Genomic DNA, 25623 nt, shown 5'->3' on the forward strand with positions numbered 1-25623 from the left:
CGGGAGGCGGAGCTTGCAGTGAACTGAGATCCGGCCACTGCACTCCAGCCTGGGCGATACAGCGAGACTCCGTCTCAAAAACAAAAAACACATTTGAATCAGATAGCCTAGAGCAAGGGTCCCCAAATGGGCCACACAGCAAGAGGCAAGCGGTGGGCAGGCGAGTGAGCATTACCACTTGAGCTCCACCTCCTGTCAGATCAGCAGCTACGTTAGATTCTCATAGAGGGACGAACCCTATTGTGAACTGTACATGCAAGGGAACTGAGTTGCATGCTCCTTATGAGAATCTAACTAATGCCTGATGATCTGAGGTGGAACAGTTTCATCCTGAAACCATACCATCCCCTAACTGCTGTCCATGGAAAAACTGTCTTCTGCAAAAATGGTCCCTGAGGCCAAAAAGGTTGGGGACTGCTGGCCTAGAGAGAGTAGGAGATGTGACAGGTAAAAAAATTAGATCATGTGTAACAACTAGTGAAAGTATACCAGGGTTATTCAATCAAGATTTCCATGTACCTCAAGTATATAATGACTAAATTTTTAATTATTTATATCTAAAGGAAACCCTTTATAACCCTCATAAGCCTAATCATTTTATTCTAAAATTGCATAGTCAAATATTTTAACCTATTCAAGGGTTTAGTTCTTGTTATCACTTGCTTGAGAAATAGAACACATTTCATGGAAATCAAACACTCTGAATTTAGCATTTCCACTAATATGAGTATGAGGAAATTCAGAAAGAGGAAGAGATAATGAGACATCTTTCACTTACTATTCTGATTTTGTTTTTCATAAAACGTTTTGTGAAGTTAATATTCCACAAAATCATTCAGTATTAGAGTTCAAATCATGCAGTCATTGGATATTTTAAACATGTACTTCAACTAAGCCTAAGCCAAATATCAGTAAGCAAATTACATGCAAGACACATATTTTAAAGCTATGCTTATGATAGAAGGCGCTCCAGCTACCAACTTATTTTGAGATAGTGTGAATTGAGAGGGTCATGGAGTCAGAAGATAGCCACCTTTCAGATGGTCAATTACCTCCACCACCACCAGGTGGCCTAAGTGAGGGTAGTTAGGCTGTGGCCTGCTAAGCACAAAACATCACTCTTAGAGAAGGGTTGGGGATTTATATCACATAGTAGGCCCTTAGTAACCATTTTATTGAATCAATGTGTTGTAAGACAGGGAAAAGCCATTATTCCCTCAACATGTGTAGGATTACACCAGGTCAAGATTGGTCCACTCAGCTACTACCCCATTTCATTGCTTCCATTTAGGAGAAAACGTATCTCATTTTCTCTTGAACCAGTCAGGCTTTCACATGCGCCACTTCAAAACTATTTTCAAAGTACGAATGATTTTCATATTGCTAAATTTAATAACCATTTCCCATTTCTCATCTTTCCTGACCTTTCAGCAGCATCTGATACAACTACTCACTTCCTCCTTGAAATGCTTTATCCACTTGGCTTCTAGAAGTATTACTACCTTCCTTCCTCCTACCTCATTGGCCATCCCTGCTCAGTCTCTTTTCCCAATTCCTCCTCTTCCTCTTAATCTTTTAATGTTGGAGCACCTGAAAACTCAGTCCTCAGACCTCTCCTCCATTCACACTCTTCTCTAATCTCATTTAAAAGACATCACAAACTCAACATATCTAAAGCAAACTTGTGATCAACCCTCACCACATGCCCCCCATCTTGCTCTTCCTGTAGACTCCCCCATCTTAATTAATGCTCATGACATCCTCTGAGTTGCTTAGGACAAAAACTTAGATTTATCCTTGGCTCCTATTTCTCTCATACCTTATATCCAATCAGTGAGCAAATTGTTGCCTTTACCTTCAAAATATATCCAAAAAATCTGACTACTTCTCATTACCTCCACTGCTACCACGCTCTCCAAGTCACCATCCATTCTTGCCTGGATTATTGCAATGACCTCATAGAGAGTTTTCTTTCTTACACATTTGCCTCATTGTAGTATTTTCTTACCTCAATAAGGTAGCCAAAGTAATGCAGTTAAAATGTGAGTTCATATCATTCCTTGCTTGAAACCCTCCAATGGCTTCTCATCTCACTCAGAGTAGCCAAGAGGTTGTATTTGACTCTGTTATCTCTTACCTTTTCCCTTATACACTCCCATCCCACTCCCTACTTGTTCTGCTCCAGCCACACTGGATCCTTTGTTATTCTGAAACATGCCAGGTATGTTCCCACCTTAGGACATTTGTACCTATTATTTTTTTATTGAGACAGGCCACTTAATTAAAATAAGTCCAGATGTGACAAATGGTAACATTCATTTTAAATAAAAACTACAGTCATGACTTGACTTCTCCAAATATACGTTCTCTCAGGTAGTCCATTCGAGCATCCTTTGTTGACAGTGCCATAGAGTTCCATTCGAATTGAGAAATCTGTAAAATAAGTAATGTAGTTTGAATGAAAGTTTTAAAGCAACAACAAAAAACATTGAGGAAGACATGTAAGCACTACTGATCAAAGCTGTAGGAATCCTATGAAATTAGTTTATGTAAGGATAGCCTGTGAACCCTTATTGGAAGTCAAGTGGGTCCTTCTGACATTGCCTAGAAGACTTTTTTCTGCTCCTTTCCTCCTCCTTTTCCTACAATACCAATGATGGACACTTTTTCCTACATAGTCTTCTATATTCATACACTAGTTGTTTCCTCTGATAACTCTATCCATCTCTACAGTGCCTCTCTTAGAAGATATAGAAATCATAAGATATAGATATTTTAAAGACAATAAAATAAATGACAACTTTTATTTATTTTTATGAGACAGGGTCTTGCTCTGTCACCCAGGCTGGAGTGCAGTGGGACAATCACGGCTCACTGCAGCCTCAATCTCCTAAGATCAAGCAATCCTCCCACCTCAGCCACCCAAGTAGCCACAGGGATGAGCTATTGCACCTGGCCTGTTTGAGGGATACATTTTAAAAAACATATTTAAAAAGGTAATTCTGTCCCAGCACTTTGGGAGGCCGAAACGGGCGGATCACGAGGTCAGGAGATCGAGACCATCCTGGCTAACACGGTGAAACCCCGTCTCTACTAAAAAAAATACAAACAACTAGCCGGGCGAGGTGGCGGGTGCCTGTAGTCCCAGCTACTCGGGAGGCTGAGGCAGGAGAATGGTGTAAACCCAGGAGGCGGAGCTTGCAGTGAGCTGAGATCCGGCCACTGCACTCCAGCCTGGGCCACAGAGCGAGACTCCGTCTCAAAAAAAAAAAAAAAAAAGGTAATTCTGGTAATTCTGGAACTTTCACATGAAAAGGAAGCACATGTACAGCTAGTGTCTCTGGGCTTTTTAGAGGCTGAATTACATGAGTATTTCATACCTGAATTACACGATACCCCAGAATTTCCAAATGTCGTTTTTTCATAGCAAATTTTCCTTTCATGTGAGGGATATTTCTACAAAATGATTTTGAATCCAAAAATTCCAAAGCAATCCTACATAAGATAAAAAATATTTACTTCTAAAATCAAAATAAGAAACTGAATAATTACAAGCCTTTCAGAAACAAGACTGTATCTTTATAAACTAACAAAAGCCAATGAATATAAATGAGTATATCCAGTTATGTTTCTACTAAGAAATTAGTAATTAATGACAAACCTATTTAGTTACACAAAATAATTGTAAATATCTGTCTGCTTTCATCCATTTTTTTTTTGTCCAATATATATTTACACATGCCTACTATACATAAGCCACTGTGAGGGGTACAAAGATGAAGTGACACAGCTTATAGTCTAACAGAGAACACATGATGTATAGTAAGTTACTGTAATGCAGTGTAGGAAGTGGCTAAGTGCTATGAGAAAAGTAGAGAGGTATGGGAGCACAAAAGAAGATACTATTTTACTTCTAGTTGAGGACAATTCTTTTAGTACTTTAATTAGGGAGATTGCTAGGCTTTGGACAGAAGAAAGCAGAACATTAAAGCAGAAGGGACAGAAAAAGCAAAGTTACAAAGGTGGAATGCATGACATACAAGGAACAGATTGCACTACTTTCAATCTTTGATCATTGACTTCAGTATAGTACCCCAAATTTTTTTTTTTTTTTTTTTTTTTTTTTTTGAGACAGAGTCTTGCTCTGTCGCCCAGGCTGGAGTGCAGTGGCGCGATGTCGGCACACTGCAAGTTCCGCCTCCCGGGTTCACGCCATTCTCCTGCCTCAGCCTCCCAAGTAGCTGGGACTACAGGCGCCCGCCATCTCGCCCGGCTAATTTTCTTGTATTTTTAGTAGAGACGGGGTTTCACCGCGTTAGCCAGGATGGTCTCGATCTCCTGACCTCGTGATCCGCCCGTCTCGGCCTCCCAAAGTGCTGGGATTACAGGCTTGAGCCACCGCGCCCGGCTAAAGTACCCCAAATTTAACATTTAGATATTAATACAATCTAAAACTAAGAGACAAATTACCTTTCAGCCCCTGGTGGCAGCCTTGATCCAACTATTTCAGTATTTGGTTCCCAGGGCATTTCTGGTAGCTGTCCCAATGCTGTATTATGGCTTCCATATGGAAGAGGTTTTTTTCTTTTATCCAAGATACACTCAAAATCTTAAGGAAGCATAGAAACTGGCAGTATGAATTAGGTAAAGTCTTACAGATAAAAGTTTTAAGATATATTTGAAATATATATGCATATATTTGTACACAAACCCACTCACAAAAGAATGATGAACCCCTTAAATCATCCAAGTAATTTTTATAAGATCTGGTCCAATGGCACCTCTCTTTGGAAATCAATCAATAAAAAATCAACCAGAAGAATTACAAAACAATATTAAGTACCAGGATACATTTAGCACTGGGCTAGGCCAAATCACATTAAAGAGTTTTAATCTCTTTAAAGCTCTTGGTTACATTTGGAGGAAGCTAAACCAACTCATCTGAAAATTAATAAAGAAAAAGATTCAAGCATTTATCCTCTTTCCTACATGAACTGTACATAAGGGTAACTAAAGAGTTGATATGGGAAAGTCCTTTTTAGACAAATTCCAGCTAATAAATGTAGAAGGCATGATAGATGTAGAATATCGCTGCTTTACCACCCCTCTGAATGATGGATTTAGGCAATGAGTGATCATTAATAACTGCTAAAATCAGCAGGTGAAAAGCTGACAGGGGAACTTTCTGTTGAATGAATCAGCTGATAACATACAAACCCACTAATGAGTCTTAATACATAAAAGACAACCAGGCCAGGCACAGTGGCTCACACCTGTAATCCCAGCATTTTGGGAGGCCGAGGCAGGCAGTGTGCTTGAGCTCAGGAGTTCCAGACCAGCCTGGGTAACATGGCAAAACCCAGTCTCTACAAAAAATTTAAAAAATAAGCCAAGTGTAGTGGCAGCTAGTCAGGCCAAGGAGGCTGAGGTGGGAGGATCCCTTGAACCTAGGATGTCAAGGCTGCAGTGAGCCATGCTTGTGCCACTGCACCTCAGCCTGGGCAACAGAGCCAGACTCTGTCCCCACCCAAAAAAAAAGAAAAGAAAGAAAAAGAAAAAGAAACCAGCCTTGTGTGCCTCCTGATAGGAAGAAATAAGAAGTACAAGCCACTTACGAAGTTTTTGGCCAAAAAGAAAAACCTAAAAAAAATCCTAAAATCTAATCAAGTCTCTAGATATCACTAATGGTTTACAGCAAACCCAGGTTTATGGTAAAAACATTAAAAACTGTTAGATGACATATTAAATGTTATCACAGAGTTGCAATTAGAATTCTAAGTTCGAAATGTGAAAAAAAAAACTTATTCTCAATTAAATTTTAAGTTAAAAAAAGGAGAAGTAGGAAAGGAAAGGTTAAACTAAAAACTGCAAACCAACCGAGTGGAATGTTAAGATCCCAATTTGAACAAATAAACTGTAAAATAAACATAAAAGACACTTAAAACAGGAAAAGCAAAGGTATAGGGGTAGAGTACATGAGACGTATGAGGAATAGATTCCACTATCTTCAGTCCTTCATCATTGGGTTCATTATAGTACACCAAATCTAACATTTTGATAAAATGTTAAATTTTATCTAAAATTTCTCATATCTCTCTACTTATGTTAAATTTCCCATAATTCTACTACCTTCAATCCTTGATCATTGAGTTCATTATAGTATGCCAAATCTAACATTTACATAAAATGTTAAATTTTACCTAAAATTTCCCATATCTCTCTACTTATGTTAAATTTCACATACTGCTCTACGTTTCTTTAAAAATATTAAATTATTATTAATGGTTATAGGATGATAAAGATGATATTGTTGTTTTTAAAGTCATTCTTATCTTTTAGATATACATCCTGAAATGATGTCTGTGATTTGAAAAGAATCAGATGGAACTCTGGTGAAAAACTAAGGCACTGAACCATCTTTAAGTTAATTATGAAACATGAAATATATAGCTTTCTCATTAAGAGAATGAATTCTAGAGCCAGAATGCCAAGCTCAAATCCTGGCTCTGTCATTTGCCAGGTATATAACCTTGGGCAATCAATAATGTTTGTGGGCTTCAGTCTCCTCATCTGTAAATAATTTACATACTTCATAGGGATATAATTTTACTATACGCATACACACACACAAGTACTTATAAAGTACTTAAAACAGTGTCTAACACATAATAAGCAATATATAAAGATATATCTATAATTGTTATTTGAAATTGCAGCATTGTTTGACAGATGGACATACCAGCAAAAAAAATCTTACAGATCGATTAAATAATAGCATACTCAACAAAATATGTAGTAACTAAAAAAGATGTTGTATAAGCATATCTGTTGGCATAGAAAAATATTCACAACATATAAAGTTATAAACTGCTATGAACTGAATGTGTCCCCCAAAATTCGTATGTTGAAACATAATCATCAATGTGTTAAAAATAATAGTGGACCTTAGGCCAGGCATGGTATCTCACACCTGTTACCCTAGCATTTTGGGTGGCAGAGGCAGGAGGATTGCTTGAGCTCAGGAGTTTAAGACCAGCCTGTGCAACATGGTGAAACCCCATCTCCACAAAAAAACACAAAAATTAGCCTGGTGTCATGGTATGTGCCTGTAGACCCAGCTACTCAGGAGGCTGAGGTGGGAGAATCACTTGAGCTCTGGAAGCAGAGGATGCAATGCACTATGATCATGCCACTGCACTCCTGCACTGCCCTCCAACCTGGGTGACAGAACAAGAGCCTTTTTCAAAAAAAAAAAGAGGTAGCACCTTTAGGAGATGATTAAGTCATGAGGGCAGAGCCCTCGTTAATGAGATTAGTGACGCTATAAATAAGCATCCTTTGCCTTCCTGTCCCTTCTGCCATGGGAGGACACAGCATTGAAAGAACCATCTTGGAAGCAGAGGCCAGGTCCTTACTAGATACCAAACCTGTTGGTATCTCGAGCTTGGAATTCCTAGCCTCCAGAATTTCTGTTGTTTATAAATTAACCAGTCTCAAGTATTTTGTTGTAACAGCAGAAAAGGACTAAAACACAAACACTACAGAAGAAAACCATTTTTGTCTTTTTCTAAGTTAGGAAAACAGACACCAAAAGCAAACAGTGGCTATATCATGGGTAATTTTTCTTTTTTGTTATCTTCCTTTTCTAGTTTTTCTATGCTAAGCATGTCTTGTGTAATTTTTTTAAGAGATGGGGTTATGTTCATATTGTTCTGAAGAAAACAAGAACAATTTTAAAAAGAGATGGTGTCTCACTATATTGCCCAGGCTGGAATCAAACTTCTGGGCTCAAGTGATCCTCCTACCTCTGTCTCTCAAAGTAGCTAGGATTACAGGCTTGCACTACCATGCCCAGCTTCAATGTTTGTTTCTTGTTTTGTTTTGTTTTTGTTTTAGAGACACAGTCCTGCTCTGTCACTCAGGCTAGAGTGCAGTAGAGTGACTGTAACTCACTGTAGACTCCAATTCCTGGGTTCAAGAGATCCTCCCACCTCAGCCTCCTAATGGGACTACAAGGGCATGCCACCATGCCTGCTAATTATTTATTTATTTATTTAGAGACAGGGTCTCACTGTATTGCCCAGGCTGGTCTCAAACTCCTGAGCAATGGGACTAGAGGGGCATACCACCATGCCTGTTATTTTATTTATGTATGTATTTATTTATTTATTTAGAGATAGGGTTTCACTATATTGCCCAGGCTGGTCTCAAACTCCTGAGCTCAAGCCATCCTTCCACCTCAGCCTCCCAAAGTGCTGAGACTATGTGTATGAGCATGAGCCACTGTGCCCAGCCAATTTATGGATTTTTGTCACTCATACCCAACTCAATCCTGATTAATATAAAATCAAAGGAAACTTGTGTTTTGTAACACAAGATGAGAGTATTAATGATTATCTAGTTCACCTTCCTGCCCAGTATAAAAATCACACACATCTATCATCTGAATATTCAGCCTCTGCCTCAACATTACTTCTTCAGAAAGCAGCCAATAATTCTCCTTATACCAAGTTAAATCTGCTTTCTTTCATTTTTACCACTTTGTTCATCTTTAAGATAGAGATACCTAGTTCTCTACTTAACAATCCTTCAAACATTTTAAAAGATTATGGTCCCCATAAGACTTCTATTTTTCAGACTAAACATCCTTTTTTTTTTCCCCCGCCCCAAGTAAGATATATTGGGCTGGGCACAGTGGCTCACACCTGTAATCCCAACACTCTGGGAGGCTGAGCTGAGGCAGGAGAATCGCTTGAGCCCAGGAGTTTGAGACCAGCCTGGGCAACATAGTGAGACCCTGTCTCTATAAAAAAATTAAAATAAAAATAAATGTATTGAGCACTTACTATGTTCCAAGGATAGTGTTAAATGCTTCACATGCAATATCTCAGTTAATCCTATCAAGTAGGCATTATTATCCCCATTTCACTGATGAAGAAGCTAACAAGGTTCGGAAGAACTTGCTCAAGGATTGAAATCCATGCAATCCTAGTCTTCTCTAGTTCTAAGACATGATTAGACAAGATCCTTCACTATCTGTCCTCCTTTGTTTCTAGACCCTACATGTCACTGTCTCTTAAAAAGCACAACATGCAAAAAAAAAAAAATACAATATTAAGATGTCTGAAAAATAGAATACAATGGGATTACCAACTTTGTTGTTATTATTAACAATATAGTTTAAATAGTATTTGATTTTTGGCTACCATTTACGCTGTTAGTTTATACCAAGTTTATAATCCTTTTAAATATGCTGTATATATGCAGAGGTTTTCTAAACCTAAATTTAGAAAGTTTATGTTAATTATCTTAAAATTTTATCTTTTTCATTTAAGATCACCATTTGAATATAGCAATATCTTTGAAAATTTTATATTGCTATCAACATAAGCTAGTCCACTAGCTTTATGTAATCCACAATTCAATTAGAATGCATTTCACAACTAGAACAGTTGAGAAACAAGATTAATCAGGTTAACATCAAGCACAGTATTTTTGGAAATCTTCATCCAGGCTGATATTCCAACTTAGTTTTTCAGATGAACTTAAAACAATGAAATAGAGATTAAAGAGTCATTTCCCTTATTTTCACACACCGAATGGAGAGGACAGAATCTTTTGAAGATACAGAAACATTCAGTGAATCTGAATCTGGGTTTTACTTAGAATTGGTGGAGGACTGACCTTAATTTTATTTTATTTTCTAAAGAACAGAAAATGCTCCTGGTTATCAACACTGAGCCATGCAAACTTGAGGATTTATTCTATTGTTCTTTCTACCTGTTTGGAAATTTTAATAATAATAACAACTTGAAAAAAAATCAAAAAACTTTAAAAAATTCCAACTGATGATTCTATTCATATTAGTTTGATTTTCTGAAAGTAACTAATAACCTACCAATAACTTACCTACTGTGTGGTAATAAGGCGTAAGAACCGAGGCTTTTACACAATTGATTCCTCCTAGTACCTCTGCTAACATTTTATAAATCTGCTGTTGTGCTCCATTCATGACGCCAATACCTTTATAAAATATAAAGAATTAGTCTACTTAATCTTTTTTTTTTTTTTTTTTTTTTTTGAGATGGAGTTTTCACACTTGTTGCCCAGGGTGGAATGCAATGGCACGATCTCGGCTTACTGCAACCTCCGTCTCCCCAGTTCAAGCAATTCTCCTGCCTCAGCCTCCTGAGTAGCTGGGATTACAAGTGTGCACCCCCACGCCCGGCTAATTTTGTATTTTTAGTAGAGACGGGGTTTCTCCATGTTGTTGGTCAGGCTGGTCTCAAACTCCTGACCTCAGGTGATCTGCCAGCCTTTCAGCCTCCCAAAGTGCTGGGATTACAGGCGTGAGCCACTGCACCCGGCCTTAATCAGTTTTTTAATGACAATCATTCCAATTCTACAAATTGAAAAATAAAGATTAATATTTCCAATAAGAGCTTCAATGTAATATCTTATGTAATGACACTAAATTCAATAAAAGTTCTTTGCTCTCAACTGAAAGAGGGTTATGTCCCAAATATTAAGAAATTCTTATAATGTTCCATCTACAATATCACATATAAAATATTAAACAGGTCATGGCACTCTTGGGAAGGCTCGTGTCATGTTTCAGTATAACAAGATTAACAATGTACTACACAATAATTTACTTTAGAATTAAACTTTGCTATCTGACTAAAAGAAAACTCAAACCTTTATTATATTGTTGACAGAAGCGATCATGAAACCATGGAATCTGAAACTCAGGGCATTCCAAGCAGATTGATCTATTTAACTCCATAAGATGAAACTGGACTCTTGCACTTAGAGATGAAGATAAAACTGAAATTAATAAAATACTAATGAATTTTGAGAGCTGAAACCTAGGAAAGACAACCCATTTTTTTTCACATTCATTTATCCCCGCTATTACTAGATGCTTTTATTCTAACAGTATTTAGAACTGTTTACATTTCTTTTTTTTTTTTTTTTTTTTTTTTTTGAGACGAAGTCTCGCTCTGTCGCCCAGGCTGGAGTGCAGTGGCCGGATCTCAGCTCACTGCAAGCTCCGCCTCCCGGGTTCACGCCATTCTCCCGCCTCAGCCTCCGAGTAGCTGGGACTACAGGCGCCCGCCACCTCGCCCGGCTAGTTTTTTGTATTTTTTAGTAGAGACGGGGTTTCACCATGTTAGCCAGGATGGTCTCAATCTCCTGACCTCGTGATCCACCCGCCTCGGCCTCCCAAAGTGCTGGGATTACAGGCTTGAGCCACCGCGCCCGGCCAACTGTTTACATTTCTAATTTACAAATGTATGCTTTATATTTTTAAATTATTACATTCAGTGACATGATTAGGACCAACTCCTACACTGTTCTCATTAATCATGAATGTTAAAAGTACATTTAAAAAATACTCCTGGCAGGGCGCGGTGGCTCACGCCTGTAATCCCAACACTTTGAGAGGCTGAGGTGGGTGGATCACCTGAGGTCAGGAGTTCAAGACCAGCCTGACCAACATGGAGAAACCCCATCTCTATTAAAAATACAAAATTAGCCGGGCATGGTGGCGCCTGCCTGTAATCCCAGCTACTCGGGAGGACAAGGCAGGAGAATTGCTTGAATCCAGAAGGTGGGGGTTTCGGGTAGCCAAGATCATGCCATTGCACTCCAGCCTGGGCAACAAGCGCAAAACTCCGTCTCAAAAAAAAAAAAAAAAAAAAAAAAAATACTCCCAAGAATTTTCATTCACCTAATATTCCATACTTAGGATTTTATCCTAAGGAAACAATGATTCATGTATAACAATTCATTACTTACAATGATGAGGAATTAGAAACAATCTATAAGATGACAAATTTTATTATATCCATATAATGGGACATTATGTAGCCAATAAAAAAAGACATAAAAATATTTAATAACATGGAAAATTGCTCAAAATATAGTTAGATGGAAAAAGGCAGCCTACAAAAGTGAACATATAAGTAATCCAAATTTTGTTTTAAAATTCATATAGGGGCCAGGCATGGGGGCTCATACCTGTAATCCTACCACTTTGTGAGGCCGAGGTGGACAGATCACTTGAGGTCAGGAGTTCAACACCAACCTGGCCAACATGGTGAAACCTCGTCTCTACTACAAATAGAAAAATTAGCCGGGCATGGTGGCACCTACTTATAATCCCAGCTACTCGAGAGGCTGAAGCAGGAGAATCAATCACTTGAAATGGGAAGGCGGAGGTTGCCGTGAGCTAAGTTTGAGCCACTGCACTCCAGCCTGAGAAACAGAGCAAGACTCCATCTCAAAAAAAAAAAGAGAAGAAAAAGAAAGTAAGAATACAGAGGCTGGGTACAGTGGCTCATGCCTGTAATCCCAACACTTTGGGAGGCCGAGGCAAGAGGATTGCTTGAGGCCAGGAGCTAGAGACCAGCCTGGGCAACATAGCAAAACTCTGTCTCAAAATATAAAAATAAAAAATTTAACAAATTAAAATTAAATACAGGCTGAGTGTGGGGGTTCACACATCTGGGAGGCCAAGGAGGGAGAATCACTTGAGCTCAAGAGTTTGACACCAGCCTGGGCAATACAGTGAGATCCCAGCTATTAAAAAAAAAAAATTAGCTGGGCATGGTGACACACGCCTGTGGTCCCAGCTACTTGGAAGGCTGAGGTGGGAGGATCACTTGATCCTGGAGTCCAAGGCTTCAGTGAGCTATAACTGCACCACTGCACTCCAGCCTGGGCAACAGAGTGAGACCCTGTCTCAAAACAAAACAAAAAAACACAAATATATAAACATTCACACAAGAGAAGGAGAAAGACAGAAAAGAAATACTCCAAAACATTAAAAGTGGTAGTTTTACTTGTTAGTAAGATGGGTAATTTTTTATTTTCTATTTTATTCCTGTGTTTTCCAAATTTCTACAATAAGCATGAATACTATTAGAAACAGAAAAAAGTTATTAACATTAAAATTCTTCAGTATAGGTAGACCCGAGATTTGGATATAAAGTACAACAGACAAATAAATTAAAACGTAGATACATACTTTCAAGTTGAGAATCCAATCTAGATAAGAATTCGATGTTAAAAATTGACTTTAGCAGATCTTCTGGAAAATATTGAAGTGTGGCCAAAGAGAAACCAAGATACACTAACATAAGAGGATCCAATATACCTAAAAGAAAATTAAGATTTTTTTAAAGGTATAGCTGCCTCACTTATATATAAATTTATAATTTATTCAGGCAAAGCTAGGTTTTAAAAAGAAAATGATACACAGCTTTGACAAAATTAATCTATACTGTTACAAGACAGGATAATGGTTAAGTGGTTACCTTTGGGTGGGGTCCAAGTAGGAAAAGGGGACAAGAGGAGAAGGGTACTGTGATAATACTCTGTGTCTTAACCTCAGTACTGATTCCCTGGGTGATTCAATTTGAATAAACTCATACTATTATACTAAAGTTATATGAACATTTGTTATTACACTTTAGTAAGAAGTTTTAAAAATAGCCTTGGAAAAAGAATCCAAAACAAAAGGACAGTGCTGCATGTAAAAAGAAGTGATCCCGGTATTGGTGATAATAATACAATAGTGTTCAGAATATGTTACATACCATTCTAAACACTTTAGATATACCAACTCATTTATATCTTATATCAGTAGAAACAATTATCTCTGCTTTATAAAGAAGCATTAGGAAGCACAGAGAGGTTAAATGACTTGCCCAAGATCACAGAGTTGGCAAGCGGAGAGTAGGATTTAACCCAGAATGTCCAGCTCTGGAGCCTGGATTATTATACCATGCTGCTCTCTGGGGATCTCAGATCTCCAAGCAGAGTGTACACATGTTTGAGGCTTAGGTCTTCCCTAGCACCTCCTCCTTTAGTTGTCACCCAGCAGCATGGCAGATGTCCCACAGTATAAGGCTTCAACTATTTACCTAATTTGCCTCATCCAAGAGACATTTCTAACGTGAGGGAAAAGGCCACCTAAAATGCCTGATTGGTATCAATATTCTTACTAAGGACAGAATAGACAATATTAAATCTTTCCTTTTCAATTTTTTACTGAGTTATTTAATAAAGCAAGACCAGGTCATAACAGTGATGATCTCCACCAGCAAAACTAATCTGTCAAAATTTGTCATTACTCGAAACAATGAAAAGTATTACTCTATTAGCTATTTAAAATTTTACTTATAAAGTTCCCTAGGAATTTTTAAAACTTTCTCTGATTAAGTTTTTAAAACTCAAAGCTATACTTCTCAATCTTTCTTCCCTTATACTCTTTAGCAACAAAAATTTCTAATTTCTAAGACTATTTGGAGAATATGGGAAGAGATGTACTTTTATTTCCTTCTGGTTGTTGACACATGACTAAACAACCAGGAGAATATACTCTCTCAATTTAAAGGCTCATCTTTCTACATATAGTTGTGTTACTAAAAAGGGGTATAAATGTACACCATACATGAAACACATTCATATATACATATACATATACATATGCATATCCCAGCCTCATGTTGTAGGCTGTGACACAGTAGTATCAGACATGGTTAGATGCTATCTGGCCCACAGATCCCACAAAAATGTAGCAAAGTCCATTAGCATGATGCAGACACAATTAATATATTCATACTTGTTTCACACCACCTTCACCAGAGGTCTAAAGGTCTATATAAATCCCTAGTGTAGAGCCTAACATGTTATGCTGGATATGGAAGCTCTCAGTATCTGTTGCTTGGTAGATAACTGGGTAATTTTTACTCTCCAGGCAGAGCAAAAAGATCTGAGGAAACCAGTCTCTGGCTGTCTCTCCAACCTTATCTCCTACCAACTTGGTCTCTCTCATCCACTCCTGCCACATTGAATTCACTGTTCCTGGAAAAAACCAAACATGCTCTCACCTGAGGGCCCTTTCCACTTCCCTTTCTTTTTTCTTTTTTTTTTTTTTTTTTTTTTAATTTTTTTTTTTGAGACGGAGTCTCGCTCTGTCGCCCAGGCTGGAGTGCAGTGGCCGGATCTCAGCTCACTGCAAGCTCCGCCTCCCGGGTTCCCGCCATTCTCCTGCCTCAGCCTCCCGAGTGGCTGGGACTACAGGCGCCCTCCACCTCGCCCAGCTAGTTTTTTTTTTTTGTATTTTTTAGTAGAGACGGGGTTTCACTGTGTTAGCCAGGATGGTCTCGATCTCCTGACCTCGTGATCCGCCCGTCTCGGCCTCCCAAAGTGCTGGGATTACAGGCTTGAGCCACCGCGCCCGGCCTCCACTTCCCTTTCTTTCATCCTGAGACTCTCTTCCCTATCTACTGACATGGATCACTCCCTCACTTCATTTAATCCATGGTTAAATGACATCTCCTCAGAGAGGCAGTCCCTGAATCCCTTATCCAAAGTTTACTCCATCTCACACTTAGCATGATGCTCCAGCCTATACACTTACCCTGCTCTAATGTTCTTGAAGGTACTTACCACCATCTGACCTTAGAGGCTTGTTTATTGTTTACGTCAATCTCCCCCTACCAGAAAGTAAACTCCATGATGGTAGTTTATCTGTTTTTACTCTCTCCTGTATCTCCAGTGCCTAGAAGAATACCTGACAGTAAGTACATGGAAAGTGTTGAGTGAAAAGGAATGGCTACTGAGCATTTCTCCTCTAAAACTTCTGTATCATACTGACAAGTACATAGTGTGAGTCTGAGAAGAAAAGTCTCATAAAGCTCTACTCCTTGAAGGTCAAACTGTTCCAAACACAACTCAGACCCAAAATAAAAATGAAAAGGAAAAAGAAAAAGTAATTTCCTGTCTCTGCTATCCTCACATATTGCTTCTGCTAAGGCTAACAGCAGGAAGGACTATTTCTATTCTACTTTTTTCTAGTACTGAAATATTATCAAAAGACTTTTCTGGCCGGGTGTGGTGGCTCATGCCTGTAATCCCAGTACTTGGGAGGCCAAAGTGGGAGGACTACTTGAGCCCAGGAGTTTGATATCAGCCTGGGCAATGTAGCAAGACCCCATCTCTAAATTTAAAAGATAATTTCTTTAAAGACCTTTTTAAGAGATGCAAAATAATTAGCATAAGAGCAGCAACCCTTCAAACAGTTGACAAACATCTATTAAGATTCTTAAGAAACATTTTTTTTACTTTTAAAAAACAATCTGGCAAGACTCCGTCTCAAAAAAAAAAAAAAATCTAAATAGACAGAAACAATCAGACATTATGTGCCTCCAGATGTGATCTAAATATAAGGTACACAGCACCACATACAAGTTATTTTTGCTGTAAATGTTTAATCTGAACCTAACCAAGCATCTATACCTAACTTCTAGTTTACTACAAATGCAGGAGATGGGGAAGCAAGTTAAAGGAAAACAATCAGACAAATCCAGAATGTGGCACAATTTATAATAAATGGCCAGTCATTTTATAAAAATAAATATCAAGCAAAAAAGATGGAGGAAAATACATAACTACTCAATATTGGTTGTTTTTAAAAAAATAGTTATAGTCAGGCACTGTGGCTCACGTCTGTAATCCCAGCACTTTGGGAGGCTGAGGTGGGTGGATCACCTGAAGTCGGGAGTTCCAGGCCAGCCTGACCAACATGGAGAAACCCCGTCTCTACTAAAAATACAAAATTCGCCAGGTGTGGTGGAGCATGCCTGTAATCCCAGCTACTCGGGAGGCTGTGGCAGGAGAATCGCTTGAACCCAGGAGGCGGAAGTTGCAGTGAGCCGAGATCGCGCCATTACACTCCAGCCTGGGTAACAAAAGCAAAACTCTGTCTCAAAAAAAGAAAAAAGCTGGCCGGGCGCAGTGGCTCAAGCCTGTAATCCCAGCACTTTGGGAGGCCGAGACGGGCGGATCACGAGGTCAGGAGATCGAGACCATCCTGGCTAACACGGTGAAACTCCGTCTCTACTAAAAAATACAAAAAACTAGCTGGGCGAGGTGGCGCGCGCCTGTAGTCCCAGCTACTCAGGAGGCTGAGGCAGGAGAATGGCCTGAACCCGGGAGGCGGAGCTTGCAGTGAGCTGAGATCTGGCCACTGCACTCCAGCCCCGGCGACAGAGCAAGACTTCGTCTCAAAAAAAAAAAAAAAAGAAAAAAGTTATACAAGATAATTTGGTGACTATTGGGAAAATTTGATTACAGACTAGGTAGTAGATGGTACTTGTTCATTTTCTTTAGTAATAGTAATGATACCAGTATTGTAGTTACATAGGAGAATGTCCTTATAACCCGAAGTACATAGAGCTGACAACTGGAAGGTTCATCATACACATACACACTTGTGCATATACACAGAGCAAATGTGGCAAATGTTAATATTCAATCACAATTGTGGGTCTACAGCTTATTATACAGATGTTTGTTATATTGTTCAATTTTTCTGTATATTTGAAAACCTGGATAGCAAAAAATTAAGAAAAAAACAAAAAACCAAGTCAATGCCAAGAAAAGAAAAAAGGGAAACAAAATTATAGACTATAAGAGACTGAAGAGATAACAACCAAACACAATGATTGAATACTGGGTCCAAAACAACTACTCTAAAATGTATTTTGGGAACACTTAGGGAGACTGAAACATGAACTGTGTATTAGTTATTAGGGAATTATGATTAAGTTTCTTACTGTGTCAACAGTATTGCGGTGGTATAGAAGAATGTCATTATTCTTAGGAGATGTATGCTAAAGTAATTAGGGGTGGAGGGTCACAATGCCTACAACTTTGAAATAGCTCAGAAAAAAATAAGAGAGTCAGAGAAACAAACAGATAAGCAAATACAATAAAATGTTAACATTATTGAATCTATACAGTGAGTATGTATGTGTTCTTTGTTTAATTATTTATACAAGTTTGACATTTTTCTTAATTAAAATGGATACAAAGTTTTTTTAGGGCCAGGAGCAGTGGCTCACACCTGTAATCCCAACATTTTGGGAGGCCTTGGCAGGTGGATCACCTGAGGTCAGGAGTTCCAGGCCACCCTGGCCAACATGGTGAAACCCTGTCTGTACTAAAAATGCAAAAAATTAGCCAGGTGTGGTGGCGCATGCTTATAGTCCAAGCTACTGGGGTGACTGAGGCAGGAGAATCACTTGAACCCAGGAGACAGGTTGCAGTGAGGCAAGATTGTGCCACTGCACTCCAGCCTGGGTGACAGAGCAAGACTCTGTCTCAAAAACAAACAAACAAACAAAAAACCTTGTTTTAAGTAGAGAATTCATGGCAATTATGGTTACCCTTTAAATGAGGGACATCTCCTAGCTCAGCAGCAACAGGTAACCTCTGACTTATTCACTCAATGTATTACCAAACAATATACCTACCTAAATAAGAATTAAGATGTTGCACGCAAGTTCCAAAAAATTCATCCCTTTGAGGTGGATCATAGTTCAAAGTGCTGAATGGAAGAATAATAGCAAGGATTGTAAAAGGATGGATCTGTATAAAAAGAACAAAAAATTTATAGTTTAAACTTTAGGAAAATAAGACAAAATTTTAACCTAATTATTTTTTAGGAGAAATCTTTTCCTATCATCACTACAGTTAAATAATAAATGTATCACTCTGCTTATTAATTTTTCCATCCTGCTATAATTTATTTAACCCCACCCACAATTAATAACTCCAGAAGTGTTAATGTAACAAAAAAGAAGTAAATCAGACAATCTACAAATTTATTTTGTTAGGTGTAAAATTCTATTCTGGCTGGGAGTGGTGGCTCATGCCTGTCATCTCAACACTTTGGATGGCTGAGGTGGGAGGACTGCTTGAGGCCAGGAGTTTGAGATTAGTCAGAGCAACATAGTAAGACCCTGTCTTTATTTAAATTTAAAATAAATAAATAAATTCGGTTTCAGAATTCATTAGTCACTAAATTGAATAGGAAACAGTATCAGCAATTTCCATGATAATCAGTACATTTTATAGAATAATCATAATGTAGAGAAGTTTCTTAAATTACAATCATTAGCATTCATTTTTCTTTCATTTGCTTTTTTATTTCATTTTTCACTCATTCATCCAATACTTAATGACTTCCAGGCATTATACTAAGCAAGTTAACTTTTTATTTTCGGTTGTGAGAAACACTGTCTTTTAAATAAAGGCCTTACTCTGATATATTTATGATAGTGATTTTATAAGTGAGCTGCTTCTCATATAATCCATAAAGTGGCATTTTACAAGTAAGTCCCAGAAATAAATCTGCAAGAAGATGCAATGACAATTTAAGAATACTGTTGCCAATGGATACCTTACAATTTTCTCAGTATATTACTTTTGAATATAACTGCTTTTAAATGGTAAAAATGATAACACATGATTATAGAAATAAGAAAAAGTAAAACCAAAAATCATTCATACTCTGCTGTCCCAATATGAGTTTCCTCAAATAATTGATTCCTAATCTTAATACTGTAATGAACCAAAGAATGATTGCTGATTCTTTCCAAATCTGCAATGCTGGAAGAAGAAAGTGACTTCAAGGACAGGAACAACGAATCGCTGAAACAGAAACCAGAGTTTTCTCTGTTTTTTTTAACAGACAGGGTCTCACTCTGTCACCCAGGGTGGTGTGCAGTGGTGCAATCACAGCTCACTGAGCCATAATTCCTGGGCTCAACCAATCCTCTCATCTCCAGCCTCCCAACCACTGCAATTACAGGCTTGAGCTACCATATCTGACCCAGAATTTATTTAATTTTTAAGCCTCAGATTCCAATCCAAGTTCTCAAAATGCCTATGATAAAAATTATGCTTGCAGAAGTTGACAACTCTATAAAATTAATGTGTAACATTTAAATTTCACCTTTTCAATCTGCTGAACAGCCACTGAGGCTATCCTATCAAGTAGCAAAGTACTGAGGTAATCAGTATTAGAAATAAAAGATGCAATCTCCACAACATTTATGTAATTAATTTCATCCACGAAATGCTGTAAAGTAGCAATCGTTTCTTCAAGAAGTGACTCAGGAAACGTGTTTCCTCTGACAGATTTAAGTTCCTCCCATAACAGATCCAAACTGTTGCTGTGTTGTAGTCTCTGACGACCATAGTGATCTAATTTTTGAAGTAGTTTCAGTTGTTTCCCAGTAATACTATCCAAATACATGTGATCATACTGAATCCATCTTAAAACAGATGTAGCAAAACTACTCAGGTTATTTAGGTCACACTGTGGTAAAACGGCTTCAATTCGGGATATCCCCACTTCGTCCAAGTGAGGAGAAGGGAGCAGGGAAATAGCATACACCAGAAAGGACACCTCAGTTGGTATGAAACTAATTTTCAAATGACTGCAAAATAAAAAATGAAAAGAATAAAATTAATACATCAGCCACAAAACCAAAATATATATGTATTAAAATATGAATATATATAATGAGTACTACAATTAATAGGTAAAATGATGATTCAAAAAAACCTCTTTCAAACTGTGTTTTTCCTCTAATCTGAAGCCACAACAATCATCAACACAGAAGACTTCTGTGACCAAATGTGTGGGGGTTCTTCCAAGCAGCGGACACCAGCTGGGTGTCCAATTCAGTTCTGACACTATCTACCTGGAGACAGTGTCAGATCCCACAGGTTGGGAACTTGGTCTCTAAGACTGACCTCTCCCACAAAAACCCCAGAATCCAGTTGCAAAAGTAGGCCTCCAGAACTTCTGAGCAACTGGCTTCAAGTTGGGGTTCTCACGACCTCCTCTTTGGGTTTAATTTGCTGAAGTGGTTCACAGAACTCAGGGAAACAGTTGCTTATGTTTACAGATTTATTATAAAAGATATTATAAAGAATGCAGATGAAGGGACAGTAGAGTGAGGTATGTGGGAAGGGGTGCACAGCTTCCGTGCCCTCTCTGACCATGCCACCCTCCAAGAACCTCCACGTGTTCAGCTATCCGGAAGCAGTCCGAACCCACTCTTCTTGGGTTTGTATGAGCTTCATGATGTCAGCATTTCTTCACATAGGGTGTCGGGTGGGATCTCTCAGGGGAGTGTCTTTAAGACCCACGATCAGAAAGGTGGAGGGAGATTAGAGTCCTGCTTTAGGGCAGGAGAGATATTCTGTTTCCAGAGCCCTAACACACCCAACATGGTAACAAAAGACTATAGCAAGAGCTATAGAAGTTATGAACTAGTAACTAGGACGAAAGCCAATATATGTAACATCACAGGTGGGCATAATACAAGTTAATTTAAGAAGAGTTAGATAGGCCAGGCATGGTGGCTCATGCCTGTAATCTCAGCATTTTGGGAGGCCGAGGAGGGCGGATTGCCTAAGGTCAGGAGTTCGAGACCAGTCTGGCCAACATGGTGAAATGCCGTCTCTATTAAAAATACAAAAAAATTAGCCAGGCATAGTGACGTGCGCCTGTAATCCCAGCTACTCGGGAGACTGAGGCAGGGGAATCCCTTGAGCCAGGGAGGTGGAGGTTGCAGTGAGCCGAGATCATGCCACTGCACTCCAGCCTGGGCGACAGAAGAAGACTCCATCTTAAAAAAAAAAAAAAATAGTCAGATAAATTCAATGATAGGTCCATAAAGGATTATTCGGGAAAGCCTAAGACTTCCTGATGCCCTCCATCTCAAAAGAAAAAAAAAAAGAAAAAAAAATCTTTAGGTATAGAAATAGTGGAAGGAATAAAAGAATAAAACAGGAAGACCTGTTCTATTCTGAAGCACAGGCCAAAATTTTTTATTCAAAAATAAAACCACAGTCCCAGGGAAACAAAAGGTCCATGTCAGAACAATGTTTCCAGTGCTGTTGCTGAAGAAAGAACTTGGGTTCAATTTCTGATATGACCTGTAAGGCCCTGGCATACTGTGATCACCTGATAAAACTGGTTCCTTTTTTGTTTCTGATACATAGTCCAACATTTAAAACAAACGAATAAACAAACAACAAAAGAAATAGGACATAGTTGACCCCATTTTCTACTTCTTTCCCAGATCCCCATGGCCCGAGTTGTACCACCAGGACAATAATTGTTTGAAAAAACAAATTAAAAAACTGGGGGCCAGGCATGGTAGCTCACACCTTTAATTCCAGCAATTTGGGAGGCCAAGGCGGGCATAGCTTGAGCTCAGAAGTTCGAGACCAGTCTGGCTAACATAATGAAACCCCATCTCTAGTGAAAATACAAAAAATTAGCCGGGTGTGGTGGCACATGCCTGTAATCCTAGCTACTGGGGAGGCTAAGGCATGAGAATCACTTGAACCCAGGAGGAGGAGGTTGCAGTGAACCAAAATCACGCCACTGCACTCCAGCCTCGGCGACAGAGCAAGACTTTGTCTCAAAAAAAAAAAAAAAAAAAAAAAAAAAAAAACTTTAGGTATAGAAGTAGTGGAAGGAATAACACAATCTAAAACAAAACTGAGGCCGGGCACAGTGGCTCACGCCTGTAATTGCAGCACTTTGGGAGGCCGAGGCGGGCGGATCACGAGGTCAGGAGATCGAGACCACCCTGGCTAATATGGTGAAGCCCCATCTCTACTAAAAATACAAAAAAAAAATTAGCTGGGTGTAGTGGTGGGCGCCTGTAGTCCCAGCTACTCAGGAGGCTGAGGCAGGAGAATGGCGTGAACCCGGGAGGCGGAGCTTGCAGTGAGCTGAGATAGCTCCACTGTACTCCAGCCTGGGCAACAGAGTGAGACTCCGTCTCAAAAGAATAAATAAATACATAAATTGAGTTACCTTTAAAATATTTTTTAAATTAATTAATTTTTTTCTGGAGAAAGGGTCTCACTCTGGTGCCCAGGCTAGAGGGCTAGTGACACAATATAGCTCATTGCAGCCTTGACCTCTTGGGCTCAAGTACTCCTCCTGCCTCAGCTTCCCTACACACTGGGAATATAGGCACATGCTACCACACCCAGCTAATTTTTTGTTCTTTGTTGTTGAGACAGGGTCTTGCTTTATTGCCCAGGCTGGTCTTGAACTCCCGGGCTCAAACAATCCTCCCAGCTCAGCCTCCCAAAGTGCTGGAATTACAAGCATGAGCCACTATGCCTGGCCATTTAAAATATTTAAATTAGCATACTAATATAATTGTAATATTAATATTCAGTGTTAGCAAGGGTGTACTGATACAGGCACTCTCGTTCACTATTAGTAAACTTAAAAAGTTGGTGTAACTTCCTGGAAAGCAATTTAGCAGTATGGCTTTGAAAACTTTAAAAGTATTTTAATTATATCATTTGACATGGTCAATTCCTGTCTGGGAAACTAACCTAATAAACTAATATAAAATCCAGGTAAAATATATGTGTTGTTATTCATCTTTTTTTTCTTTTAGAGGGAGTCTTACAATGTTTCCCAGGCTGATCTCCAACTCCTGGGCTCAAGTGATCCTTCTGCCTCAGTTTCCCAAATATAGCTGGGTGTAACTGAGATACAGGTGCACCCCACCATGCCTTATCATAGTTTTTAGATGGCTAAAACGTGAAAACAATCTAAATAATGAGGGGGAATAGTAATAAGTGAATTATGGTACAGTCAAATGATGGGTATTAACCAGCCATTATAAAAGATTTACAAAACATTCTTAATGATGTAGATGCTTATAAGGTAAAATGGCCAAAAACAAACAAACAAAATTGTATGGTAAACTAGGAAAAAAAATACATATATGTAGTATACAACAAGGAAATAAACCAAATTGTTGACAGTGGATGAATGAGTTTATGAATAATTTTTATTTTCTTCTTTATATTTTTTTCTTTTCTTTTCTTTTCTTTTCTTTTTTAGAGACAAGGTCTCACTCTATAGCCCAGGCTGGAGTGCTATGGCATGACCATAGTTCACTGTAACCTTGAGGTCCTGGGCTCAAGCGAGCCTCCTGCTGAGTAGCTAGGACTACAGGCATGAACTATTACACCCTGCTAATATTTTAGTTTTTTGTAGAGACGGGGGCTTGCTATGTTGAACATGCTGGTCTTGAATTCCTGGCCTCAAATGATCCTCCTGCCTCAGTCTCTCAAATATACTTTTTTCTGTTTTCCAAAATTTTCAAAATGATTTTTATATAATATTTGGTCCAGTGCCTGACACAAGCGGGCACTTAGTACTGCATATTTCATTCTTATAACCACAAAAAATTAATACACTAGTTTATATTAAGAAATGAAAGCCTTCAAAAAGCTGCATCATTGTGGAGCTACCAATCTTGACATACTTTTCTACAAATAAACCCCCAACAGATAAATTTCTCCAACCTCCACTTGTTTTTCTTGCGATACTTCCTCAATTTCCAAAGCTTAGATATTTGTGTATATTTATTCATAATACCACAACATACCCACCAGAACAGCTAAAATTAAAAAGTATGAGCACTGTCCTGGGTTATAGGGGGAAAAAAAGTAAAAAAAAAAAAAATCAAGTGTTGGCAAGGATTTGGAGCACCAGGAATGTGTACATTATGTTAGTGGGAGTAGGGACTGGTATAACCCCTTTAGAAAATGTTCAGTAGCATCTACTGAAGATGAGGACATGCATACTCCATGAACCAATGATTATACTCGCTGGCACACAGAAATGAATATGTATGCTCACTAAAAAGTATACATGAGGCCGGGCGCGGTGGCTCAAGCCTGTAATCCCAGCACTTTGGGAGGCCGAGACGGGCCAATCACGAGGTCAAGAGATCAAGACCATCCTGGCTAACACAGTGAAACCCGTCTCTACTAAAAAAATACAAAAAAAAAAAAAAAAAACTAGCCGGGCGAGATGGCGGGCACCTGTAGTCCCAGCTACTTGGGAGGCTGAGGCAGGAAAATGGCGTAAACCCGGGAAGCGGAACTTGCAGTGAGCTGAGATCCGGCCACTGCACTCCAGCCTGGGCGACAGAGCAAGACTCTGTCTCAACAAAAAAAAACAAAAAAAAACCATGAATTTGTTCATAAACAGTACTGTTGATAATAACGAAAAACTGGAAATAAATCAAATATCCATCAACAATAGAATAAATAAATAAATTTTGTTATACTCTTACAAGAGAATACTATATGACAAAAGTATACACAAATCTCATAAACGTAGTATTGAGCAAAAGAAGCCTGACACAAAAGAAATCACACTGACTAGGCGCAGTGGCTCACGCCTGTAACCCCAGCACTTCGGGAGGCCAAGGCAGGCAGATTACTTGAGCGTAGGAGTTCAGGACCAGCCTGGGCAACATAGAAAAACCCCATCTCTACTAAAAATGCAAAAAGTAGCTGGGTGTGGTAGCACGTGACTGTAGTCCCAGCTACTCACGAGGCTGAGGCAAGAGGGTCACTTGAGTCCAGCAGGTGGAGGTTGCAGTGCGCCAAGATCACGCCACTGTACTCCAACTCCAGTCTGGGAAAACAAATGAGACCCTGTCTCAGAAAAAAAAAAGAAAGGAAATCATACTGAATGATTCAATTTATATAAAGTATAAAGGCAAAACCAATCCATGTAGTTACAAATAGAGATAGTTAATCTTGGAGGTGAGGACAGGGTAATGAGGAAGGCATATGTATATTTTATGTAGATTATATTTCAATAAGTTAAAAAAACACAACAGACATTATTCCAGTACATGAAAACTCTGGGTTCCTTGAGCTGTTTCAGGATCTCTTTACATAAGCATTTAT

General features: G+C 38.8%; 1 protein-coding gene across 9 annotated transcripts in view; it reads right to left on the bottom strand.

Moving 5' to 3' along the window:
- Positions 1-2238: 2238 nt before the first annotated feature.
- Positions 2239-25623, bottom strand: part of FASTKD1 (FAST kinase domains 1) — a 51812-nt gene continuing 28427 nt past the window's right edge. For 4 of the 9 annotated variants that reach the window (XM_003907578.3, XM_031651333.1, XM_031651332.1 and 1 more), the window contains 8 exons: positions 19814-20300; positions 18330-18444; positions 13034-13162; positions 10699-10827; positions 9910-10023; positions 4471-4609; positions 3381-3495; positions 2263-2433 (listed from right to left, as the gene is read on the bottom strand). In XM_003907578.3, coding sequence (XP_003907627.1) covers positions 2338-2433; positions 3381-3495; positions 4471-4609; positions 9910-10023; positions 10699-10827; positions 13034-13162; positions 18330-18444; positions 19814-20300 — 1324 coding nt within the window. In that variant the 3' untranslated portion in view covers positions 2263-2337. Of the gene's footprint in view, positions 2434-3380; positions 3496-4470; positions 4610-9909; positions 10024-10698; positions 10828-13033; positions 13163-18329; positions 18445-19813; positions 20301-25623 lie in introns of all 9 variants that reach the window. The other 5 variants (XM_031651338.1, XM_021923701.2, XM_031651335.1 and 2 more) reach the window with 4 other exon arrangements.

The sequence above is a fragment of the Papio anubis genome, chromosome 10 (genome assembly GCF_008728515.1).
Source record: "Papio anubis isolate 15944 chromosome 10, Panubis1.0, whole genome shotgun sequence".
In the NCBI taxonomy this organism is placed as follows: domain Eukaryota; kingdom Metazoa; phylum Chordata; class Mammalia; order Primates; family Cercopithecidae; genus Papio; species Papio anubis.